The sequence below is a fragment of the Ahaetulla prasina genome, chromosome 6 (genome assembly GCF_028640845.1).
Source record: "Ahaetulla prasina isolate Xishuangbanna chromosome 6, ASM2864084v1, whole genome shotgun sequence".
Lineage (NCBI taxonomy): Eukaryota > Metazoa > Chordata > Lepidosauria > Squamata > Colubridae > Ahaetulla > Ahaetulla prasina.
The window spans coordinates 70,627,162-70,653,891 of NC_080544.1; the positions used below are offsets into that span (position 1 = coordinate 70,627,162).

Sequence of the window (26,730 nt, forward strand, 5' to 3'; positions counted from 1 at the left end):
AAATAACTATAATCTGCTTTGAAAAATGCTAATTGTCTATCTTTACTTTCTGGCAGTGAGACAGCGTAAAGCCAGTGTTAAAACAAAAGTGACTGTTCAATACCTAAAATCAAAGGACACGAAAGCAAAGAAGCAGGCAGCAGGCAGACATAAAAAGGAAGAGATGGAAAAGTGGAAACAAGATAGAAGACGACGAGCCCCTGTGCAGGCTAGCAGTCGAGCAGATCTCCCTTACACTGGAAACTATAGTTTCATTTAGATACTATTCTTCATGATGCAGGTCTGATAAAATTGATGTTCAAAATGCTGCATAAGGAAGGATGAAAAGACACTTGTTTTTAAGACATAAATTAAGAAATGGTGTACTCTTTCGTTATTTTGGGGAACCAGTTTAAACAAATGCCTGGTATTTTCATTTAGGCATGTAATAGTGAAGTGCCCATACTCTTCCAAAGTCTGTTCTTTTAAATAAATATGATTAAAAAAAAAAAAAGAATCTAGTAAGGTTTACCACATTTTAACTTGGGAAGATAGAATGACTCTTCTGGTGATACAGACATTTCTATCATCATCAGGTCTTTCAAATTCCTCAGCTGATGGGTAACATTAACCCTCATAATTGTTTAACTCGATGTGCTGCTTAGTTTCCATAACAATGTGATTTTTGCCAAGCAGTTGATGGTTCTAGTACTAGCATAAATGTATGTATCCTTCTGTTATTGTGCTTCCAGGAATTTCAGAGACCAGGGAGAATCCGTTTTTATTGATTTTAAATACCCATGAGTTAGAGAACTGAAACAATTGTTTCATCTGTTCAGTTGACAGAAACAAAGAATGCTGTTTCCACAAGCTCTCAGTCATACGTGAGTGGTGATTTTTAAAATCGTATCCTTGAAATCTGATTTGCCGCATTAAACTGGTAGAATTCATGATTAAAAGTTTCTGTTCAGAGTAATAAAACAGCACAGATCTTATTTTAGTTGAAGCTCAGTTGGAAAATTTATTGTATTATTGAATGAGGCAATTGTTTTTATATGTAATCCCCTGTAGGCTTGGTACTAAAACATTGCATTATTAGTGATCTTTTCAATTACAGATCCTTTTGCAGTCAGCAAAAATGGGGTAGAATTTAGCAGTGTCTGTTCTTGTAATTGAGGGTGAAAAAATGCTAGCAGTTGTCTTGCTTAAGGCTACTGATGGTGTTAATAATATTGAAGTATCCTATTGTTATGCCTCTGCTGTAATATATTTCAGATATTACACAATTGAATTATATCTAAAACATGTTTTCTTATTTTAGTTATGAATATAAATAAAATAGTTTATATTTATATAACATGGCACTTACGTGTATAATTAGAAGTGAGTTTCACTTCTAATAATTAGAAGTGAGTTTCTTTAAGTTAATATCTATTCCTTTAATAAGGCGGTGGGTGGGCTAGGAATGTATCCAGAAAGAGCGGTCAAATATCTATAAATCTGGAATTTAAGAAGCCAAAACCGTCCCCACCTGGTCCCTCCCTCTCTTATCTATCAGTTATCCCCAAATATATGTAGGTAGTCCTTGAATTACCTGCATGCACATCACAGTCCTAACTCGTGATTGTCATAAATTGGGTCACCCACGAGCAACCCAATGTTATGACCTTTTTTGCAGCTGTCGTTAAGTGTATGCTGCAATTATTAAGCAAATCCATAGTTTGCTATGGGCCAGTTTTGCTGAAAATTGTAAGTAAATGTTATTTTATTTTGCAAAAACATAAAATGCAGCCATGTCATCATGGGACACTGCAAGTGGTAGAGAATGCAACTGTCTTGCCAAATGTCAAAAGTGTGGTCATGTGACTGGGGGGGGGGTTCATCAGAACTTTGAATCCAGGTTGTAAATTCCCCAAGAGGTCCATTGTAACATTGAATGGTCACTAAGTGACTGGTTTTAAGTTGTGTATACATATCTGTATACATAAGTATATGGCTACCTACCTAAATAAATGCTTTGGATGTTTAACAGTGCTTTGATAGTTTTTACTCAGTTCTGAGACTTGTATAACAAAAGAAAATTGTAGGTAAACATAAACATATTTTTTGCTTACATGCTGCCTCAATAATTGTCTCTCTATTATTATTGCTATTTGTATTGATATTTGGGTGAGCTTGGACAGAGTACAGGCTCTACAGAAGACAATCTGCTTGATTATTTTTGGAAGTAAAGAATTTCCAAACTTCTATCTGGAGCTATCCTCCCCAGTTCAATTAAAAAAAATATGCTAAAGGTTCTCATAATTCTGTGAAATCAATCATTCTTACCCCAGTGAATTCCGATTTGGTCTGCTTTACCTCAACAGCGTTTAAACTAAACCAACGAATGTACAGTTTGAGTTACTTATTCTATGGTTGGCATAGAGGTACTTGCTATTGAATACGTAAACAGGTTATCCTTGATGATACCACCACCCATGAGCTCCTTGGGTACTCAAGCCAACATTCAAAAATATGTGGTACAATTTGCCATTCTTGAGATGAGGCTATACATAGAAACTTCGTATCTAACAATCTAGATATCTTGGAATTACGAGTGCAGTAAAATATTTTCTTTTCTGGACACATCAGGAAACTTCTTGTATGAACAGTTTTCTGACTTGTTCCGGGGTGAATCATATTAGCAGAACTTACCCTACTGGAAAAATGTATGCTGCCATTACATTCTTCATAGCTGTGATGGGGACACGAGGAAGTAGCTGGATATAAATTCTTTTCTCCCAAGAAAATATTTTCTGGCCCCAGCTAACACTCTCCATTTGTATGTAAGAACCATTCCTCTTTTTCATCTGGGTTTCTACCATCATAGCTTGGACAATTCAATTCAAGGCACACAGTTCCAATTGTGAAGTTAAAATTATGAATTTAGCACCCATTAATCTGTCCACCCATCTTCTTTGGCTAATTTAATACTATATACTGTTTTGGAATTGTAATGGAGAACTGCCTGAAATATGACAGCTGTACTCCAGATGTGTGTAATAACTGGTTGTCAGTCATAGAGCTCTGATTGGTGGAGAGTAACACAGGGTTTTTAATTATGCAGTCTTATGAATGTGCAATATTTAATGGGTAAAGAACTGCATAACAACATTCATACCCACAACAGACTACTATGCGTATATTGACTACCTACTAGTAAAAAATGTCAAAGAAAACTGGATGGAGATGGAGAAAATAGAAAGATGGTAATTGGGTAGAGAGAGAAAAAGGAAGAACAAAATTGGAAGGAGATGAGACAAGGAGAAGTCACTGAAGAAGAAAGCCTATTCAGGCTGAATTCCCAGGCAAACAGTCTCTCCCTCCCAAAGAATGATGATTTTCATTTCCACAGATTGGTTCAACAATGGCTACTTTTCCATTATTGATATATAATGAGTGTTCCATGGCTCAGATTGTTTCAGCAGGTGCATTATTCAGTAAGGCTTGGTATCCATTCAAGGTAAAACCACAGTTCAATCCCATGCAGCTGGCAAAGTATCTGATTCATTACAATAAAAGTTTGTTTTCCACGGAGCAAGCCATACCATTTGCAGAAACTAGGAGCTTCACATACAATAAACCCATAGAACAAATGATCTGTTCTTGCCTCCAAATGTTTACTTTGTCCCTGCAGTTCTCCATTACAATTCCAAAAGGGTATGTAGTATTAGATTCTAAATTTCACTTGGCCTTATTCCTGAATAAACTTCATGCCATTTCTTTGTGATACGATAGACATCTATGGAATAGTTATGTTGATTGGCTGGGGATGTATTTTGGAATTTCACTACACTGGCAAAACACTTTTCAATGCTATTATTATAAATGATCTAATGCACACTCTGATTTTCATTAAGCCAGTTGGCGACCTGCAATATTACTGTTGAAATTATATAAAGCAAAAAAATACATCATCCTGTTCCAAATGGTGTTCATACTTTTTAAGTCTCCAGCCTTTTTTTATTTATTTATACAAGGATTCAAAGAACAGAATTCAACAGTGCAAGATAGTTACAAGTAACTTGGTAACCAAAAGAAATATATATAAATGATCAAGTTTGTCGATAATGTGAAATAAATCTTACGTTTTGCAGACAGAACTGCACTTGTTTTGCTTTTTTTTTTAAAAAAAAAAAGCCAAGATGTAGTCTGGATATATTTGTATCTTAACTCCTAAACAAGCCCACCAGAAACAACAGGTTTTTGTCATTGAAAGGATAAATAGCAATGCTCTTAAAGCTTCTGTTGACCCCTTTCTCCTTCCGAAACAGACATTATGGCACATGAAAAAAAATATGTTATACATCCATGACTCATTCCTGTTTCAAGGGACTTGAAACAGATCATACCTTGTAGCATAAGGCTTTTAATACCAAAATGTAGTACTGCCATAACAAAAATAAACCTTAAAAAAATGTTATTCTATGACAAAAGACTGGGGCTCAAAGGATGAGCAATGGTGGAAGACTCATTTAAATCAGGCTCTCCAATTTTATATCAAGCAGAGAATTGATGCTAGATTGAAGAGCATAAAGTATAATATGCAAGGCAGGATACTCCTTTTTGTTGTTGGCCATAATTTCATTTCATTTGGTCTTTCAGCTAGTGAAGAAGGATGTACCCCACTGCGCTCTTTTCTAGGGCTGGTTGTGTTCTAGCAATGATTTTAAAGAGGTGCTTCAGAATGTGTGGGAATATGTGCACCACTTCTTCAAAGTGGCAGTGTCTTTTTTTCATGCTTCTTGCTGTTCTAATGATTTATCCTGTTAAAGTAATTCTAATGTGCATCTCTAATGTAACTAATTAAAAGAGTTGTGCTTTATCAAGTTAATAGGAAAGCCTGAAAAATGATGCAGTTACCGTATATACTCGAATATAAGCCGATCCGAGTATAAGCCGAGGTCCCCAATTTTACCCCAAAAACTGGGGTAAAACTGGGGACTCGAGTATAAGGCGAGGGTGGGGAATGAGGCACCTGAAACCTCCCTCCCTCGGCCGAGAAGGCTGGCGGCTCCCGCCCGCCCTCTCACTGCACCGGCAGGGCTTCCCAGCGCTAAAGCAAAGCCCGCCAAGTTCGCGCGGCGGTATAATGTGAAAAACGAAAAAAAAAACTCGAGTATAAGCCGTATATACTCGAGTATAAGCCGAGGGGACGTTTTTCAGCACAAAAAACGTGCTGAAAAACTCGGCTTATACTCGAGTATATACGGTACCTTAAAGAGGTGTTGTGTTTATATTCCCACATATCACAAAGACTACTTCTAAATCATTTTTAAAGCATGAACAATCCTTCAACTTTGCACCTCAATTTTTAAAAAATATTTCTTTATGTTTTAAAGAAATGATTCAGGGACGCTTCAGGTTCCTAAAAAACAATACATTGTCAATATCACATATAGTTTGAGTCTTAGAAAAGGCTCCAAACTGTTTTGAGTTTACAGCTCTCCAGCAAGTTGGCAGATTTTCATTCAGAGAAGGAAATGGCAAATATTGTCCCCTGCATGATGTATAGCAGTTTATTTCTTTGTGTATTTACAGACATACATTTACAACACTAATTCAATGTGGCACTTTCCACTTTCTCTTGCATTCAAGCATGTTCAAAGAAGGCAGGATATTTGATTTCCATGCCTCATATGTATTCTCTTTACGAACACATTTAGTTTAAGAATAATGTAACTGAAAATAAAAAATGTTTTAAATGGACTAAATCAGTAATGAAAATGGAAGGGAGTGCTGTTTTACTCGCAGGGATTTAAACAATGTGTACAAAACTAGACGTATTTTGCTACAAAGAATTCCTTCTGGCATTGCTATTTGTTAATCAAGTTTTCAAATCTCAGAGATCCTCCAATACTGAATGGGGTGATTAGGAAACTAATTTTTCCCAATAATTAACAAAGCAGAACGAGAATCCTTCAACTGAATTCATTTGCCTCTCATCCCACTGAATGCTAAGATGCTAGAAATGGTTTCCTTATTTGTAACTAGGAATGTTTCAGAATTGATAATAGTTTCTACCTCTGACTGCTGCCCCAAGAAACACAATATTCGTGTTGTTGTTTTTGTTTTAAGACAAAGAATAGAAACATTTCGGCATTTATGAAAAGCCTATATATTTTAAATAAAAGTTATGCTTTCACTTGCTTCTCAAAGAGAAAGTATGATATGAATTAAAGTGAATTAACATCAAAGTTAATTCATTTCAAGGTCTTTCTAGTATTCAGTCAGAATGGTAGGGTTGGTTTGATATAATTTGGAAAAAAGAAAAAAAAGATGCTTAGAAGTAAAGCTCAGGACCCAAGGCAGAGAATTGTACACACACACACACACACACACACACACACACACACACACGTGTAAATCTGTGATTGGACATCTCTTTCTCTGATAGGCATCAAATGAATTAAGCCAACATATGGATAGTTTTGGTCTGTTTACTCTTTCCACCAACATAATTCTGAGCAGGTTTCCTTGAAAATTTTAGGTAGTAGAGATTTTGATAAACAAATTTCTAGATATATATTAGACAGTATCTAACTTTACGCTAAGTTCACCAATTCATGCAAATTCTAGTTTTGATTACAGGATAAGTAATACTGTAATCAATCCTGTAAATACACACACATGAAAATCACTTCTTCTTCTTCTTCTTTTGCATTATTCCTTTGGTAAATATTGATTCTTATCATCTTATTAAATAGGACGTTTTTCTTCTTCTAGCTCAAAGTAGGCTTTCTGGAATGACATCCTCCCATGTCTTTCTTTACCACAGTGTTGGGTATACTGTTTCGTATTATTATTATTTTTATTTGAAAGCTATTTTCAAAGGATCCTGCAATACACAAATCTTTTACTGCTATTGCTATGGATGTGGGAACAATATTAGTGGGTAGCAATGATTAATTTTAGCAGAATTTAAAAAAAAATAAAATTAAGGACTTCCATTCCAAACTCTGGGATAAAGAATTCATTTGTTAATTGAGATGTTAATTGAGATTGTACAAAATAATACTCTTACATCTTATGCAAGGGAAAGACTCTTTTCCCTTTGGTGAATGGACAATTATGAGCTGAAACCCTTTTAGAGCAGTCTGAAAATGTATAAATTAAAAAGATGTATTCTTCTGAACCAAATATAATGCCACAGTTAAATAAAAAAATGAGATATTGCATATATTTTATTCCAGTCAATGAAAATGGTGTTGCCTTGGGGGAGGGGGGTTATTTCTTCTGTCATTAAACCTACCTGTCAGATCTGTCATAGCCCCTAGGTATCTCTTTTTGGCAAATTAAAGGCTTTTTTAAATGAAGGACAGAAGGAAAGGCCCAATATTTGAAAGAAAGAAAGGAAGGAAGAAAAGGAAAAATAACCAACTCTAGCACTGCCAGATTATCACAAACCAGCAAGAACTTTTGTCTCTCTCATTTTGCCAAGTTGAATCAAGTTGAATTAAATATGTCCACCATTTTGGCAAAGTTAAGACTTAGCCACTACAGTTCCTTTTGCAGTTGCTCAAACAAGTTACCGCCACAGGTACTGGGCTGCTATAGCAGCCAAAGAAAGTAATAAAAGGATGTATGAAGGCAAAAGTACATTGCTGTTATTTCCACCAACGCCTTGTCCTGACTGTTTAGGCATAGGATGTATTTCTGGTGGCCGGGTGCTAGAATTCTTGGACAGTCTTTTGCCACAGACTTCATCCAAGCAGGTATCACCACTTCCAGAACCACTGTTGTCATCACCTGGCCAAGACAAAATTCAAATTAGTATGGTACTTCTTCAAAAGACTGAATTCTACCCAATATCTTTTTTGTAGAGGTTAATTTGTAAACTGCCTGTCATGCATAATTAGATTCAACTCCAGCATAATCTTTCTTTTTCAAAATATTAGTGGGTCCTAGACTGAATCCCTGGCTAGTCACAGAATTTAACAATAGTGGGTGGCTATAATGATAAATGCTGCATCCCAGGATATAGCCTTGGAAGTATGCTAATCTCCTCAGAACCAAATGGAGAACTGAAATGGCAGAGATCATCATGAAGAACACAGGAAAGGGTGGGGACCAACCTAATTATTCTGCCTGGGAAATGAGTATTTCATGACTGACTATGCCTATCATGACGATTTTTTGGTAAGCCTCCATTCTGCAATAGTAATTTTGAAACACAGCCTAAGATACATTCTTCAAGCTTCAGATCTACATACCAGTCCAAAATGCTTGGGAATCTTGAATTAAAGTAAATAATTAGATTCAGACAAATTTCAGATTAGTCTTGGAATAGGAGTATTAATTTTAAAAAAGATTCTTAAATTAATTATAAGAATTAATGTACAAGAAGGAATGACAGAACCTGGGGCTGAAATGAAAAGGGGTATCAGCATAGAATCATTATATAGCCTCAAGCTAACTTAAGTCCAACTCCCCTTGAGTGCTGCTGGCTCCTATCTAACTCTAACCAGGTGTTGACCATTAGTTCAGAAGGTTCTTGGGCATAGACTTCAGCAATAAATCAGTTTAATTGAATCTTCATGCATGGACCTGATTTTTCATGCCTCACAATTTTGGAGTCCTTGATGTCTCCAAGTTTGGTTGTTTGCTTGCAGATGTTTCATAACTTGACTGATATTACGTAGTTGGGTAATAAGCTTGGGGAATATTGAGGATTCCAGGCTCATCCTGAGTTACCTAAATTCTCTTCTTCTGAAATTATAAGAATTCTTGTGCTTATAGGGGCTTCATTTGGGGCAGAATTTATTTCACATATTAATCTGAGTGACTCATTCTGCTTTCATTATCCATTATACAATGCCTTAACTGTCCCTCACTCACTCTCACATTAGATTAACTTTGATTAGTATATGAGAGTTGCGGACACATGCATTTTTGGAGATACCTGACAAGAAGAAAGGCATTTTGATCATCAGGAAACATTAATGCTTTTGACACTTGAGCAATGCTTTTAATCTTCCAGATTAAAAATCCAGTCCTTGAAAATGAACAGAAGAATAATTTTCCACTCTTCCACTGTGTATGAACCTGTTCTGACTCCGGCTCCTGAGCTTGTCCTCATGGAGGAGGATGACTCTGAGAGTGAGGGAGAGGAGCCGACAAGGCCTCCCTCTCCAGGTCCCTCCTTTCTGGCAATGCCTCAAGTGCCAGCTGAAGGCCAGGAAGAAGGCATGTCGGAGCCCCCACAGACAGAGGGTGAGGAGGATCAATCCTGGATTGATCCCAGGCAGCGTCGGAAGGAGAAGCATGCGGAGCAAAGGAAGAGGTGTGGCAGGCCCAGAGATTGCTGAGTCACTGAGCCACACCCCACAGGGGATAAAAGTGATGGACAAGCCATCTGTGATGGACAAAAACTGCAAAGCATGAACTTCGGATCGGTGGTTTTTGAGTTAAGGCCTGGACTGTGTGAAGAAATTATTCTGTGTACTCTTGGCTGCCCTGGCAATGGCCTATGGACAAGTGGACTCCCATCTCTGACAGTGATAAGGAACTTGGCAGGCATTTGAACTGTAGCTGCCAAGTCTTTTATCCACAAAGGATATTCAGGTCGGTTGTAGAATAAATGACTGTTAGACGCTCGCTCCTGCGTTCTTCTGTGTGAGGTGGGGAGGGGGACAGAACAGAACCTCTCTTTGCTTACTAAACATGTAATGTTATGAATAGTCCCACTTTTTCAGCTTGCACTTACTTGTATCCTGGAAATCCACATCATTTCCATTGTATGCATTGCGCAATCGATTTGTCATAATCTTCAACTGCATGATTTGCTGGCGGATAGTCATGTCCGGTTTGGTGATATCGACCTCAACTTCTGGGTTATTGATTTGATTGGCTAGACCATCTCCCATCACATCTGGAAGGTATCTGTAAAGAGTATGTATATGTTCATGCTGAAAGCTAATTCTGGAGAACTGGACTTCATGGAGATTCAACCAGACTCACTGGGTGGATGGGCGCCTAACCCACTCTTCTTTTTTTATTGATTTCCCATTTTCTTTTCTTATTGTTATCTACTAGCTAGTTACCATGGGAAAGTGGCAAAAGAAAAGAGAAAATGAAAAGTTATTGTTTTAGTCACTATCTCATCTTTGTATTTCATGAATCTAATCAGTGAACCTTTGGACATGAATTATGAACTTCTGCTTGATGCTTTTTTTGCATCAGCCCAGGAATGTAGTGGAAATATTGGCACCTCCGGAAAACTTGTCCCTGGAGGAGGAAGAAGGCCTTGAAGTAAGTCTGAGTTCTGAAGGTGAATCAGTTTTTCAGGGTATACTAAATTTGAGAGAGGTTACAAGTCTCTCCACTGTTCTGACAAGCTGATAGCTGTGGTACTGAGCTTCCTCTTCTGATAAATGACAAATTTATTTTAGTGTTTAGACAGAAGACAGCAGCCTTCCTAGAAGACTCTCAAGGGCAGTTGCAATTACCTCGATCACTGGTTCTCAACCTGTGGTCCACAGACCCCTGAAAAGCCATGATGTCATCACAGGGAATCCACAAAGACATGAAGAAATGTTATGATCTAAATCTTAAGTCTTAGTGGTATTTAAAGAGGTCCATGTTGAAGAAAAGGTCAAGAACCACTTAGGGAAATGGAAGTATAATACCAGAGAATGTTGTGTATAGCTGCCTAAGCCTTTTTAGATCAGTCTTCTCTTTTGAGCTTCATCTGCTTGCATGGATCTGGTCTAAATAAAGATGGGACAATTAATTATTGTCTCATCTCATTTGATTTCTTTCCTATCCACCCCTGTAATAGCATTTCACTTTTCCAAACTCTAAAACTTAATAAAAATGGTAGATGACAGTCTGAGTTTCCCAATGTGGCTTGGCTTAGTATCATTGCATCTGATAATTCCCAAAACACTGAATACTGTTATTTGAGGAGTTCCTTCTTTATATCGACTTGCCTGTATATGTAAGTCATTTCTGATGCTCCTGTTATATGTCCCAACAATCTCCAAGGTCTGTTTGTTTGGAACTACAGAAAAGTCAATACTTTCTGGTGACTATATAATACCCTATAGTTTATGTTGTAAGGTGACACACTTTTTTTCCCCATTAGCAATATTTTCAAGAAATGCTTCTATTTAGAAATTTATGCACTGTTTTAATGTGTTTTTTATCTTTAAAAAGATGAAACGTTTTTTTAAAAAGTTTCGAAAAACAGAACAAAAGGAAAGGAAATTTCAAATATTTATTTGCTATGCATAGCCTAAACATTTTCAAGCATAAATTGGATAGTAATGGGCCTCATTATTTCACAGCTGATTAGCCTTACCTGCCTTTGGTCATTCCGTTCCAGCACCTATCCTCATTTACAGAACCAGATGATATTTTATCATTGCAAAGTGTTGTTGGGAGGAGAGCCCAGAAGTCTCTTACTTCCCTCAGTTTCCCTTTGGCATCTGAAACCTGTCATTAAGAAGAGTGATTAAGGTTGAAGAAAACAATTTTAACATCAATAGTTTTACATTCTGTATTTATGTATTTATATTAGAACGCATCCCAAAGCGTTCTAATATAAATACAACAGCATTCAAATAGTAGACAATTGTAATGTGACTAAAAACAAAATAAACTAAAAACAAAATTCATTCCATAATCTATTCCATTCCATTCCATTCCATTCTCTGCTGTAACCATCCCTGAACTGATACATTATTTTATATGTTAAGTTGACTTGTATGGAAATCTCCAGCTTAGAAATGCTAGCTTGCATAAAATGGTATGGCTGTGCTTGAGATAAAATTAACTTTTGATTATATTTATCACATACTGTCCCAACTGATCAATCTTATTCTTATCATTATCTGGTGATAATATACATGGCATTAAAACTATGAAGGCTAGTCAACCAGTTTACATCTCATCTATTTTATTAAAAAGTGTTATGTGAAAGCCTTGATTTTCAAAAGCCATAATGGGTGTCAGAGTTCTATATCTGTGGGGCAATCAAATGATAACAATGGCATATAGTTTGTGACATGAAGGAGGAGTAAATGGTAAACAGCCTACATTAACAAATGAAATGAAAATAATAGTATATATTATTATAACTGTGAAACTAAGAAAGGGCAAGTATGAAGGAGATGAGGATATCAAAATGATGGTCATGAAATGGCCATGAAAATACAAGAAAGAAATCAAAGAAACAACTGTTTGAAGTAGGATGACTGCATGAGTCCTACAGGAAAAAGTATTAGAAGACAGATGAAATTAGTGAAATTAAAAATAAAAGTAATGAGGTTTTGAGAGGAAACTGAATTGAAGGATGACTGGAGGGAGTATTTTTGAATTTTATATGGGAATGAAAGGGAGGTTTTGAAAAATGGATGCTACTGTATGTTTGTATGAAGAAAAATGGATGAAATGGAAACTTAAAATGCTTCAAGAAAATGGGAAAACGATAGGTTTCTATGTTTAAATTGCAAAAGCAGATGTAGTTTGCTTAGGGCTGTGGTTGTATGGCTTTTTTAAATGTGTGAAGATTACATATCTGACTCATTCTTGAAAGAATACCATTTTTCTTCCTTTCTACAATGGTAAGTCATGAGAAAAAAAGGCATATCCTACAGGAAGATTAGTTTATTTGTGGCTGGAAAGATGTTTTGCAAGAACTGAGACTGAAAGGATACAAGAGATGACATGAGCCAAAATTTAGGAAGTTTTATACCAGGGAAGGCATGTGCAGATCAGATTTTTGCTCTAACTGAGAAATGTAAGAAAGGGAATCAGATACCTAAAAAATTGTAGGTGGCAAAACAAGAAAATATAGCCCTACGAATACATAAGTATATAGTACAGTTTTATGAAACATAAACTGTTTCAACTCCTACCTTCAAAACGACGCTATAGAGCACTGCACACTAGAACAACTAGACACAAGAACAGTTTTTTCCCGAAGGCCATCACTCTGCTAAACAAATAATTCCTTCAACACTGTCAAACTATTTACTAAATCTGCACTACTATTAATCTTCTCATCATTCCCATCACCAATCTCTTTCCACTTATGACTGTATGACTGTAACTTTGTTGCTGGCAATCCTTATGATTTATATTGATATATTGACCATCAATTGTGTTGTAAATGTTGTACCTTGATGAACGTATCTTTTCTTTTATGTACACTGAGAGCATATGCACCAAGACAAATTCCTTGTGTGTCCAATAACACTTGGCCAATAAAAAATTCTATTCTATTCTATTCTATTCTATTCTATTCTATTCTATTCTATTCTATTCTATTCTATTCTATTCTATTCTATTCTACAGTACAGTACAGTACAGTACAGTACAGACCAAGAAACTTTTAATGGCATAAATTTTCAGAGACAATATTCTAAGATAACACTTTTTATATCTGATAAAGACTTTATATTTTTATAATTTTATGTCTAGTTTGCACGTCTGCTTTGGATTCATACAATAATAATGAAAAGGGAATAACAAATCTGATCAATAAAGCAAATGAGAAAATATTCTTGATTGTTTCTTTTGAAGAATGTGGCTGATAGTGACAATTCTTTAGTGTAGAATAAAGGCTACCAATGGAAATGGAACTTTGGATGCTACTGAAACACATCCCAAAACAAAAGCCGGAGAAAGGCTGTGTTTCAAGACACTATTAAGGAAAATAAACTGGCTACTCCATACTAAAATATTTACAGTTAAGACACTTTCATTGCATATTGATGCAATAATTTTCATTCCAGAAGGTCTATTTCTGTATCTTTATTTCTGCAAAGTAGCAGAAGATCACATTTACCTGATTTGAATCTTATGTTAATAATCGGGGGAATTTTGCTGCCAATGCTAGCAGTGTTTAGATGTTGGGTACGATCTGGGAAGACTCAATCCATCAGCTGTCTCTATTTTACAAACAGATTATGTTCTTTCAAAGTGTTTATCTTCTTTCAAAGATTGGCTATAGTTTAGCTGAACTGTAAAGGGACCCCAGAATGATTTTATACAGTGAGTACAGCAGGCTGGCATCCTTTTTCCTTTCCTGTAGAATCACACATGGTACTATTATTGCCACCTTTGCATGATGTCTATGTCAGTTCTCAGTCATCTTCCCTCCTGTTTGCTGCTACCAATATTCTATCCCTTGGTCCTTCTTCCTCAATCTTTCAGCATCTGAATAAGCATATACTGGCTCAGAAGCATGCCAAGCAAATCATTTGTGATGGTAATTATGACAGCAATATTGCAAAATTTTAGAGATTTGCACATTTCTAAAAAACATAATATAACTGCAATTTATTGTAGTATTTATCATGAAGTATACCTTCTATGGGTCAGAGGTGCCCACGATTACTAGATGAGATCGAAACATTTTTACTTGCTGAGAGTCTAAACATGTGAAAAATAACTCCTTATATTGGTAAGCAGGACTGCTTAGGATTTGGTGTGCTTAAAAAAGTGTCTTTTGATGATTGGCTAAAAGGGTGCTTTCATTTTTACAGATTAGTGATGTGTACTCTTCCAAAGAAAGAAAGGCTCCACACTGAAACTAAACTTTGCTTATATGTATTCCTTCACACAATGAACATCTTTACAAGGCCCAATGAGCATTCTGATTAACAGGTTTCACAAGCAGCTCTAGTGCAGAATTAAATCAAACAAACCCGCTGGACTCACAAATTTCTCTGAACTAAGGCCAGAAGGTTTATCTTCAGTGACATATTTTCCCCGCCTCTTTTTATCTTCCACGCTGGCTGGTTTTGTATTGAGTTTGGGATTTCCACAGCCTTGAAAAATCTGGGGAAATAGAAGAAAACCACATTTCAGGAAAAAAAGAAAAGAAAACTCTACCAGGTAAATCTCTGCACATTTACTTCATCAATATTAAATTTACATACAATTCATTTCAAATATGAGGACATTCTGTTTTCCTATATATTTCATACTAGAATTTTTGTTTTGTTTGATTCAAAAGGCTGATTTAAAAACATATAGCACAACAAGCTCTATTTTTCTAAGTTGCTTAAGCCATCAGAAACTGGTATCGATACCAGTTTCTGATGACTTAAGCAACTTAGAAAAATAGAGCTTGTTGTGCTATGACATCCCATATCGATACCAGTTTCTGATGGCTTAAGCAACTTAGAAACTGTAACTGTATAACTGTAATTAGTGAATAAAAAACCCCTATCCAAGAGCTTTCTTTTGTTGATTTCCTTAACAATCTAATGATTAATGGATTTTGAAGACATGTTCACTTCAGTGGTGGGATTCAAATTTTTTAACAACCGTTTCTGTGGGCGTGGCTTATTTTGGGGTGTGCCTCGGTGGTCATGTGACTGGGTGGGAGTGTCTAGCTGGTCATGTGACTAGGTGGGCGAGCCTAGCTGGTCATGTGACCGGGTGGCCATGTCTATGGACATAGAAACTACTCAGAGGGCTAAAAAAAGTCATTTCTGACCGGTCCTCGCACTTTTGACTGGTCCTCGCACTTATGACCACCCTCACATTTATGTCCATTGCAGCATTCTTAACAACCGTGTCACTCATTTCACAACTGCTTCTCTTCACCACGGTTACAAGATAGGGCGCAAAATGTAAAATGTGAGGACAGTCATAAGTGTGAGGACCAGTCAAAAGTGTGAGGACAGGTCAAAAATAACTTTTTCAGCCCTCTGAGTAGTCCCTATGCACATAGGGACTACCCAGATGTCTGAAAAAAGTGATTTCTGATAGGTTCTCACACTTTTGACCAGTCCTCACACTTATGACCGGTCATCATTTATGCTTGTTGCAGCATTCTTAACAACTATGTCACTCATGTCACAACTGCGGTGCTTCATGTGACCGGGTGGGTGTGGCCAGGTGGTCATGTGACATAGCTTCTTTGCCCTAATGACAATTTACTGCAACGTTCGTAAGTGTGAAAAACGGTCATAAGTCACTTTTTCAGTGCCATGCTTGTTAAACCAATTACCAGAACAAATCCATTCTCTCTCCCGCTCTTTCTCTCCTTCATCTTTCTCCCCCTTTCTCTCCATCTCTCTTTCTCCCCCCTCTTTCTCCCCCTTTCTCTCTTTCATCTTTCTCCTCCTCCTTTCTCTCCATCTCTTTCTCCCTTTTTTTCTCTCCTTCATCTTTTTTTTCTCCTTCATCTTTTTCTCCATCTCTCTTTCTCCCCCCCTTTCTCTCCATCTCTCTTTCTCTCCTTCATCACTTTCTCTCCCCCTTTCTCTCCATCACTCTTTCTCCAGATGTGGTAAGGGTAGGCTGGTGCCATGTGGGTGGGAGGCGGCCACAGGACAGTCCTGCTGGGTTGGCGGCAGACCTAGGCGATTGACACACACCTCGCTGCCCACCCGATTCAAGCACCTTGCTGTCCACATGGCTGCCGACCACGGCCTACCCCAATCCAAGCGCCTTGCTAATGGCTGGTGGCTGCATGGCCAGCGAGGCGCTTGGATCAGATGGTTAGTGAGGCACTTGGATGAGGGTAGGCTGTGGTTGGCGGCCACATGGCCAGCAAGGCACTTGGATGCAGGTAGGCTGCAGTTCGCGGCCAGTGAGGCGTTTGGATCGGGTGAGCAGCGAGGCGCTTGGATTGGGTAGCCAGCAGCTTGAGGCCGCTGCCCACCCAATCCAAGCACCTCGCTAGCCACCCGATCCAAGCACCTCGCTGGCCATGTGACCACCAACCATGGCCTACCCCCATCCAAGCGCCTCGCTGCCCACCTGATCCAAGTGCCTCACTGGCCGCAAAATGCAACTGCTTGGCCAGCGAGGTGCTTGGATCAGGTGGTAAGCGAGGCGCTTGGATGGGGGTAGGCTTTGGTTGGCAGCCGCGTGGCCAGCGAGGTGCTTGGATCGGGTGGGCAGTGGCCCCGAGCTTCTGGCTATCCCATCCAAGCGCCTTGCTAGCCACCCGATCCAAGCGCCTCACTGGCCATGCAGCTGCCAGCCACTAGCAAGGAGCTTGGATGGGGGTAGGCTGTGGTTGGCGGCTGCGTGGCCAGCAAGGCACTTGGATCAGGTGGCTAGCGAGGCACTTGGATGGGGTAGCCGTGCAGTTTACAGCTGGGTGGCCAGTGAGGCACTTGGATAGGGTGGTCAGCGAGGCACTTTGATGGGGGTAGGCTGTGGTCGGCAGCCACGTGGCAGCGAGGTCCTTGGATAGGGGCTAGGTTGTGGCTGGCAGCTGGGCGAGCGCAGGTCAACCACCTTTCCCAGTCCCGCTTCCCCGAAGGCAGCACTTAGCTGTACTTGCCTGTTCTGCTGCTAGAGCGGTCGGGGCAGTCTGATGTGGGCAGTCCGAGGTGAGGAACAGATTGGGAGGCCACGGCAAAGGTAGGAAAGCAGGCTGGGGCAGGGCAGGGCGAGGGGCAGGCGAGCCAGCAATTTAACAAACTGTTCAGTTCGATGTGCTCTGAGGCTAGTAAGTAATGGTGGGAATGGGTGGGGCAAGGGCGGGGTGAGCCACCAATTTAACAAACTGTTCGGCCAAACTACCCAGAACCCGCAGAATCCCACCACTGGTTCACTCTCTAAACTGATGGCTTTATATCACTATATTTTAGGCAGCATTACTATGTTTTCTCTTTTTCTTTCCGTCAGTTTATTGGTGACTTATTTACTTGCTAGTCAGTTCCTAATGTACTTTCTCTCAGCAGCTTTAATTACAGTTCTTTTGTTCCATGAGAATAATAGCTGGGGTCCAGGAACTCAAATTATGGTGTTCACATCAGGGTCAATTGGATGGGAAGCTGCAGGTTTTGGATTTGTGATGGAGCAAATTTCTTTAATGCCTGGCTAAAATATCACACTCTGTTCAGGAACACATATAGGACAAATGTTTGGAAATCAAAGGCGATGAGGAAGAGACATAAATCTCACAGCGAGCTCACTCTTATACTGGGAAGGAGACAGTGAGCTCACTCTTACCGGTATATTGGGAAGGAGACACATTCCAGTCAACATATACAAATTAAAGATGACAGGTCTAGGGTTTAATAATTCTTGTATGACAGTAAAAGTGGCTTTGCACCTATTGAGCCCTGAAGAATGGCAAGCATAACATGTCTATTTTTTATTAGTAGAAACAATGGAGTCCTCTCATGGTAACTTGTCATTGACTCAAAATACCCAGGGTGTGATCCAAAGTCACTTGTATGCTTCGGTGACTGTTTACAGGAAATGCCATGAATATTCAGGAGAGGTAGGGGAGGGAGCAATAATAAAAATACTGGCAATTATATATATGAGGTAAATATTCTGAAGTTCACAATTTAGTTTTAGTACCTTGGCTGTTATAGATTCTTTGTTTTCTTGCATGTTTGAAATGGCTTCAGCAATCCTAGAATGAATTGTACCAATTACAATATCTACATTAGATGGTCCATCAAAACGATCAGCCACCAACAGTAATGAATCTATTGGGGAAAAGAATAAAATGATACTGATTATGAAGCATATCAAACAAATCATTTGAGATGGTCTCTTTGTAATTACTATAATCAATATTGAAAATGTAACATACATCAATGGAATATTTTATATATTTATTTATATCCTAGATATTCAGATACCATAATTTACCTACACCTACTAAGATCAGAATAGTGCAAACAGTGGAATTTCCTGTGAAATGCCACTGTTTATGTAGGCAAAAGTTGGACTTTAGAGAGGCAGGATTGGAAAAGTATTGACATTTTTGAACTTTGGTGCTGGATAAAACTCTCAAGAATACTACTGTATGGACAACAAACCAACTAAACAAATGGATCATCAAACATATCAATGCAGCATTCTCACTCCAGGCACATAACGTATAGCCTCATCCTCTCCTACTTGGGACACATTATATGAAACCCTAGGTCTCTTGAGAAGTATGTAATGGTGGATGGCATCAATTAAAATGGCAATGGATGTACTGTTGGAAAACCTGAAGGACCGAAAGACAGATCATCACGAAGAAAATCTATGGTTGTCATTAAGAGTCAACACTAGCTTGAAAGCATTCAATCAATCAGTTTAGTTCTGCACAAACAGTTAAATATTGTCCCCCTCAGAAAAAGAAGTCATAAGGATAAAGTGATACAATAAATTTAAGAATATTTAAATAGCAACATATAAAACAAAATTTTATAATTATGCTTGAGAACCGATTTTCAATTTTTAAACTTTTTCTATATTAATATGCCCATGTAGTTTACTAGAAATAGAGTTCAATTTGAAGGTGACTGAACTTTTTACTCATTGTTAAAAACCAATTTTTTCTGAAGTCATTAATTTTTTAACTGCTTAAAATCATCCAATCTGTGATACTGATGAATACTTGGAACTTCTATATCTTGGTGTCTTGTGCAAAACTCCAAAACATATGGAGAATTACATAAAGGAAGAAGTGATGTTTCAAAGATATTGAAAATATTCCTCTAATGCATGCATCAATTGATCTCCAACCTTGCATTGCTTAACTAAAAGGAAAAAAAAGAGCTAAAAAAATGCAATGAAAGCAATTTTTTCAGGCAGACATCTGTAGATCTTACCAATCATGTTCTTCCATTCAGTGTCCAGGTCAGCATGATTGCCCAGGCAGCCCTTCAGGACATTACGGCAATAGCTATTACATGGCTTAATGTTTGACATGCCCCGGCAGTGTGCGCAATACATCAACTTCATAATAGCACGATTGCAATACTGGCTCAGAGGGACCTTAAAAACAAACAAACAATTATTTCTTAAGGGCATAATATAACAATCATAAAACACAACAGGTAACCTAAAATGCAACCCAGTATTCAAAAGAGAAAAAGTATTTTTGTGCGTGTGTAGAGATAATCTATATAAATTTTAAAACTAAGTCCATTAAATAGACAAGCTAGTTGTTTGTTTCTTATATGAAATCCTTGGGCATAGCCCATTTAATTTCAGAGTAGGACTACTTTTCAGAGATGATAAGAATGAAACATTTCAAGATCTCTGAAAACCATGCATTCTGAAATATGAACATTTAGAATATATTCAGGTTTGAATGCATAGAACTTGTAAGTTACCCTACAATTGTTTCTTTGATGTCCTGCCAATTTAAAAAAGGCCAGAAGAATAAAGAAACAAGCACGTAAATATTACAGATGCCAACAATAGTTCTAATTTTTTTTTCTTCTGTTCAATCATGTCCGATCTTGGAGACTGCCTGGACAAGTCCTTGAAGTTTTCTTGGCAAGGTTTTTGAGAAGGGTTTGCCATTGCCTCTTGCCTCCTCCTTTCTCTCCTGCGGAGAGAAAGTAACAGTAACAGTAACAGAGTTGGAAGGGACCTTGGAGGTCATCTAGTGACTGGCCCATGATCACTGAGCGGGCTTTGTGCCTAAGGCAGGACTAGAACTCAGTGTCTCCTGCTTTCTAGTCTAATGCCTTAGCTGCTACACTAATAAGATACCATATCAAATCCTACTGGAAATCAAACATGAAATATTCTCTGAATATTCAATATCAACTGTTCCAGAGGATTTAAAAAAAAAACCTATTGACAGAACTGTGAGAAATACATTTTATGTATATATGCACATTATGTACCTATGTATAAATAAATATACTTTGTCAAAAAGTTTACTAAAATTTCCATGAATCTGAAATTAGACAATAAACTCAGTATTTGACAAGTTTCCTCATTTCCATCACCGTGGGCCTCAGTTCAATTATTGTATCAAAACATATTTATAATTTAGAACTCAAAGTTTGAACTTTGAAAACTATAAGAGATAATGCACTTTTTCCTCATCTATTTTTGTCTTCTGTTATCTTAGCATTTAGTGTAAAAGAATCAGTTCCATTTCTATCGTAATATATCTCTGAAATGTATTAAGTTCTTGTTATTGTTTGGGTTATAGATATGATGGAAAAATACTGATGGCCAAACTAAAACTTAGCAAAAAGTATAGTTTTCAACTTAATTTCAAATCTCAGTTTATGAATCTGATTTGCTAATCAAGACCAAAACAAGATATCCAACGACCACTAATTTTATTATGCACCTTTACCAAACCAAGATGTAAATCAAACACAAATAATGACAAGTTATATTCAATAAAAATAGTACACAACCAGCAAACAAATATTAACTGAGACAATCAAAGAAAACATACATTTGTGTCTGAAACAAAGACCTATGATATGACCAAACATGCCTACATCCATAGTTAAAATACATCAGGTATTAATCCAGGGATTGCCAAGAGTAATGAGAATAGGACAGGAAAATACATAAATCCTTTTCTAATGCCATAACTGTTCATTCAATTGATGGGAAGGAGGGAGATAGGCTGTTCCAGGGTTGCAAGGTTAAGTCCCCCAAAGTCTGGAAGTCAGAAGCTATAACTCTGGAATGAAAAATTGAAGTAAATTATTGAATAGAAGACTATAAGGAGTGAACAATGTTGTATAGAAAACTAAGGATAGACAGGTACTAGGTTGCATGTGTCTGTGTAATTGGAGGTCTTTAAACACAAATAAGAATAGTTTAAACTGTCAAATAGGAAACAAGTGAAGATTCCTGTCCTGCAATGAGAATTTCAGTAGGAATAGAATAGGATGGAATGTCCAAAACAGCTTAAATTGTAGTATTCTAACTAAGACTGGGGGGCAGAAATAGGAATTGGGATTATTGCAGTAATTTAGGCATGAAACTATAAAGCCACAGACTCACCTTTCAGAACCCACAGATTATACAAGTATTCATCAAATGAATTTTTTTTTAAAATTTGCATTTATATCCCGCCCTTCTCCGAAGACTCAGGGCAGCTTACACTACGTTAGCAATAATCTTCATTCTATTTGTATATTTATATAAAAAGTCAACTTATTGCCCCCAACAATCTGGGTCCTACCTTATAAAGGATAGAAGGCTGAGTCAACCTTGGGCCTGGTGGGACTAGAACCTGCAGTAATTGCAAGCAGCTGCTGTTAATAACAGACTGCATTAGCAGTCTGAGCCACAGAGGCCCAGTGACTCTTGTTAATAAAATCAATAAACTGATTCCAAATTAGTTGATCTTCAATCAAGATCTGAGATTGCAGATCGAGAAAACTGAGACAACCTGGGAGACTTGGAGACAAACAGTGGGAAGCCATCATGAAGGGTGGAAAGGATAACCAGGTTGAAATACGCACACACACACACACACACACACCTCAACAATCTCCACCTCCTGAGTCACATTCTATTTAAGGCAATAAGATGGGATCAAAGAGTAAATGTTACTAAGACACTTTATCATGAGTCATCACATACTGACATCAAAGATCACCAAAGACCAATAAAGGTATTTTAGTACAACAGTGTTGTGACTCATCCTCCCTCCTCTCCTCAGCCGGGCCCCTCCCATCTCCAACCGGGCCTTTTATCAGACTCCGAGTCTGATAATGAAGATGAACGGCCTGTCATGACTCCAGCCCCCGGCCCTGGCCCCATGCCCAGAGAGGATTCAAGGAGTGAAAGGAGAAGCCCAAATAAACCTCACTCATACAGCATGTGTTCCTTTGGCTCAGCCTTCAGAACAGGAAGCCAGCCAGGTAGTGGAATTACCCGGGCCTACTCCCTCTGACCCCTCCCTTTCCCAGACACTGACAGCAGATCCAGCTGAAGACAATTTAGAGTGGGTGGACCCTCGCTTCCGGAGATCTGAGAGGCAATGCCAGCAGAAGGAAGGGTGGGGCAGGCCTGGATAAATGCTGAGTCATGGAGCCACACCCCACAGTCTATATAAAGGACCTGCTTTTGGCATTCTAACCTTGAGTCAAGCAAAGTCTTAGCTAGTTTGCTGATACCGGGCCCTATCGCTGAAGTCACAACTTGGACTCCTGCCTGTCCTGATAAACCTCGAAGGAACTTGGCAAGCTGCAGAGGCTTCGTTGCCAAGTTTGTTACAGACTTCCTTGACTCGTTCGTCGGAGTGGGGGTGGGATATGACAAACAGTGACACTGTGGATCAGATTATCCAAAAGTACTGTATAAAGCATAAACAAAATGGACTGTACTTGGATACTTTCAAATTGATTGGTTTGGTAAGAGGAATTGGAAAAGTTCAGTTACAATAACAAAATCATGCCTAAGAACAGACTGAGGAGTAGATCATGTGCAAGTTCCAACTCAAACTAAAGAGGAAGAACAAAGTTATCCAATTTCTACAATATGATCTTGAACATATGCTGGCTATTTTCAAGATCACTAGGAACTGCTTTGAAGTCCTGAACTTCACTAGTAAGGAACCAGAGGAACTATGGAATGAAATCAAAGAAGTTAAGAATGAATGGAAATGAGACTGCCAATAGACAGAAGAAAGTAAACTGGAAGTCAGAACAGATGGTGGAAACTGTCCAGAAAAGAAGCCAAAGCCAAGAAAGACAATGATCTCAGAAAGAACTTACAGAATTTAAGTCAGCCATTAGAACAGACAAGAAATAATATTGGAATGTAAAGTCACCAAAGATGGAAATGGACATAGATAAACGAAAGCCTTCCAAAAGAATTGTGATCATTAAAGGAGGTTCCAACAACAGATTTGCATACTAAAGGATGGACAGTCATGAACTGATTCAAATAGGATCAATAATGCATTCTGAAGTAGCTTTTGGAGGAAACACAAAAATTATAGTGGATCCTGAATATGTATACTGATATTACTGGTAAATCAATCCAGTCAAAGCATGGTAACAACTCTCCTGACATTGCTGTCTTGGTTATCTACTATAAATTACTAATAAAACTTGATGCTAACACAACATTAAATTCTTTTTTCATTATACTAACCACCATCCTGCCAGAGGTGAATCTACACATTCATTGACAACAGTTCTCTAGAAAGCTTGCTATGAGACCATATGTAGAAGACAACCTTAACTCAGAAAAGGTAGATCCATTATCAAGGCAACAAATAGATAAACATGTCTTGATTACAGTAGGTCTACCTTGTATCTGAACTGCCATGAGCAAGACAATGTGGCTTCTCTGTGGCAGCTCTCATACCTTGGAATTCTTTACCTCTAACATCCATGCAGCTCCCTCACTCCTTTGGGATATTCAAAGAGAGTTTAATTTCACTGGGCCTTCAGCCACTTTTTGATTTATCAATTTCTCAACATGGAGCAGAATTGATTTATTGGTAGCAAATGCATTACTAAAATAGCATTGCGTTTTATAATTTGATTTATTACTATTAATTCTGATTCCATTCAGCAGGAATTTTAGAGAGCTAAATTTTAGTTGGGGAGTACCATTCAGATGTGTTCTAACAAGCTTTCATCAAAGAGATGAATGTTCTGCTTGACACTTTAAGATCTCCTTTTACCTTTAATTAAAGAATATTAAAGTTGGATTTTTCAAGGCCATATTACAAAGTAGTTACAATTGTTTAGGTTTGAGAATCCTGATAAATAATCTCTTTGTTCATAAGAAATATGCACATTATACTGTACAATGAATGAATAAATAATATAGATAAGCAGGACATCAAGGCCAATGTAATAAGACGTATTTTTAAAAGATCCATTTTATTATTTCTATGTCAAAGTATTCTGGTTGAGAATTCAACTAGAGGTTACTTATTCACATCAATTAGGAAACACTTAGAATTATTTGTCTTTTTTAATAATTACCTCATAGGAAATCAGAGTAGTATGTCATTTGATATAATTTATGTTAAAAACATTTTTACATTTAAAAAAAAATGCCAGGAAGCTCAGCAGTTTTCAGAGTTAACATAATTATAAGTGATATGAAAATAGAATGTACTAGTTTCTCAGATAAATACATAAGCAGAAAGTATATAACCAGCTCACATACCGGTATTAAGGGCTAACTATAATTATTCAGACTTAGTTATTCATAGGTATGCTCATTTAAATTAATGTGACTACAATTGTTTAAATATGGTAAGTCTATAATCAGCCATTCAAATGAAATTCATTAACAACTTATTTTTATCCCTCAAGGACACACAAAGGTCAGAATTTTTAATGATGAACACAATCTCCACTGAATTAGGGATTAGTTTAGACTTTTTAATCTGTTGTAGAGCAATTTTTCTTGATTTAAAAAGATTCATATTTTCATAATTTTTTTAAAACTTGAAGACAGTCAGACACATACACAGAAATCTACAAATGAAATGAAAATATAGTCATTTTAATAAAGGGATATATTGTATTTTAGTGTCTAATGGAACACAACAAACATACCTATAGTGCTATATTTTATTCTTGATAAACAATTACATTTTATGAAAGCTGTCACCTGCCAATATTGTGTACTTATGATCTAAGTTGAAAAATGCATTGACATGCCTTTGTGAGTTGTGTGTGTGGGGAAGAGAGAGAATTAAATTAATGTGGTAATAAATAGTCCTTAATAAGACTGGGTTTATATATTTATTCTACCTAAACGACAGTAGCAAAAACAAGACTCCTTGCTCCATAGTCATTTCCAATCCATAGCATAAAAAGAAATAGGATAATTCCAACTGCTACAACACCTGTGTTGCAAAATGATTAATACTCCAAGAACTGTTGCTTGACATCTACCTTAAAAACAAACAGAAAACTAGCAAATCTTTCATGAGGAAAAAAGACACCTGGATAGAGTGTGACAGCAAAATGAAAATGTATTCTAATCCTCTATACTGAAGTGGTATTTATTTTCTACAAACTGCTTGTTCAAGTCAATTAAGTTAAAGGGACTGTGTTTATAGATCCACCAGAAATACTGTATCTCTCAGTATATGTGTGTGCATGTGTATGTACAGAGTAAATTGTAGTAATATTATCAGTAAAATTATTTCTCTGTGATAATCACTTCTTGTATGCAGTTATCTGCTTTTTGATTTAGAAAAGGACATTCCATAAAAGTTTTCTGAAGTTCCTCTGTTCTAAGTTTCAGAATTGGCTGGCTGATGTGGAAATTCCAGGATCCTACATAACATAAAGAGCTTGGTAGGATGAAGGTAAAGCAATAGATGCAATCTACATAGACTTCTACAAAGCTTTTGATTCAGTAGTACATGATAAACTACTCCTCAAACTAAAATCCTACGGCATTTCGGGACCTCTTCACAATTGGATAAACGCCTTCCTGTCAAATAGACAAGTGGTCAAAATTGGCAACGCGATATCAAATCCTGTTCCTGTCAAAAGTGGCGTTCCCCAAGGTAGTGTTCTTGGTCCAACACTCTTCATACTATACATAAATGATCTCTGTGACCTCATCTCAAGTTATTGTGTTCTCTTTGCTGACGATGTCAAACTATTTAATACCACTAACAATACTTCTACCCTTCAAGAAGACCTCGACTTAGTTTCCGATTGGTCTAAAACTTGGCAACTCCAAATCTCTACCAGCAAATGCTCAGTCTTACATATTGGAAAAAAGAATCCTATCAACAAGTACAAACTCGATGGTCATTACCTTACTGACGACCCTCACCCTGTCAAAGATCTTGGAGTTCTCATATCAAATGACCTAAATGCCAAAGCCCACTGCAACTACATAGCAAAAAAGGCTCTAAAAGTAGTAAACCTAATTTTACGCAGCTTCTTTTCCAAAAACTCTACACTACTAACTAGAGCATACAAAACATTTGCCAGACCTATTCTTGAATACAGCTCATCAGTCTGGAACCCATACCACATCTCTGACATAAATACAATAGAACGCGTCCAGAAATATTTTACT

At 37.5% G+C, this 26,730-nt stretch overlaps 2 protein-coding genes across 4 annotated transcripts in view; one reads left to right on the forward strand and one right to left on the reverse strand.

Annotated features, from left to right (window-relative positions):
• ANKMY1 (ankyrin repeat and MYND domain containing 1) overlaps positions 1-26,730 on the forward strand; it is a 95,971-nt gene that overhangs the window by 64,906 nt on the left and 4,335 nt on the right. The window contains exon 18 of one of the 3 annotated variants that reach the window (XM_058187153.1): positions 57-2,528. The exons of 1 other annotated variant lie outside the window; for it this stretch is intronic. In XM_058187153.1, coding sequence (XP_058043136.1) covers positions 57-259 — 203 coding nt within the window. In that variant the 3' untranslated portion in view covers positions 260-2,528. Of the gene's footprint in view, positions 1-56; positions 2,529-26,730 lie in introns of those variants that run through there. One more of the 3 variants, XM_058187151.1, reaches the window with a different exon arrangement.
• GPC1 (glypican 1) overlaps positions 5,198-26,730 on the reverse strand; it is a 216,636-nt gene continuing 195,103 nt past the window's right edge. The window contains exons 4-9 of the mRNA XM_058187154.1: positions 19,554-19,719; positions 18,304-18,434; positions 14,686-14,805; positions 11,321-11,454; positions 9,725-9,900; positions 5,198-7,767 (exon numbers count right to left, since the gene is read on the reverse strand). Coding sequence (XP_058043137.1) covers positions 7,547-7,767; positions 9,725-9,900; positions 11,321-11,454; positions 14,686-14,805; positions 18,304-18,434; positions 19,554-19,719 — 948 coding nt within the window. The 3' untranslated portion in view covers positions 5,198-7,546. The remainder of the gene's footprint in view (positions 7,768-9,724; positions 9,901-11,320; positions 11,455-14,685; positions 14,806-18,303; positions 18,435-19,553; positions 19,720-26,730) is intronic.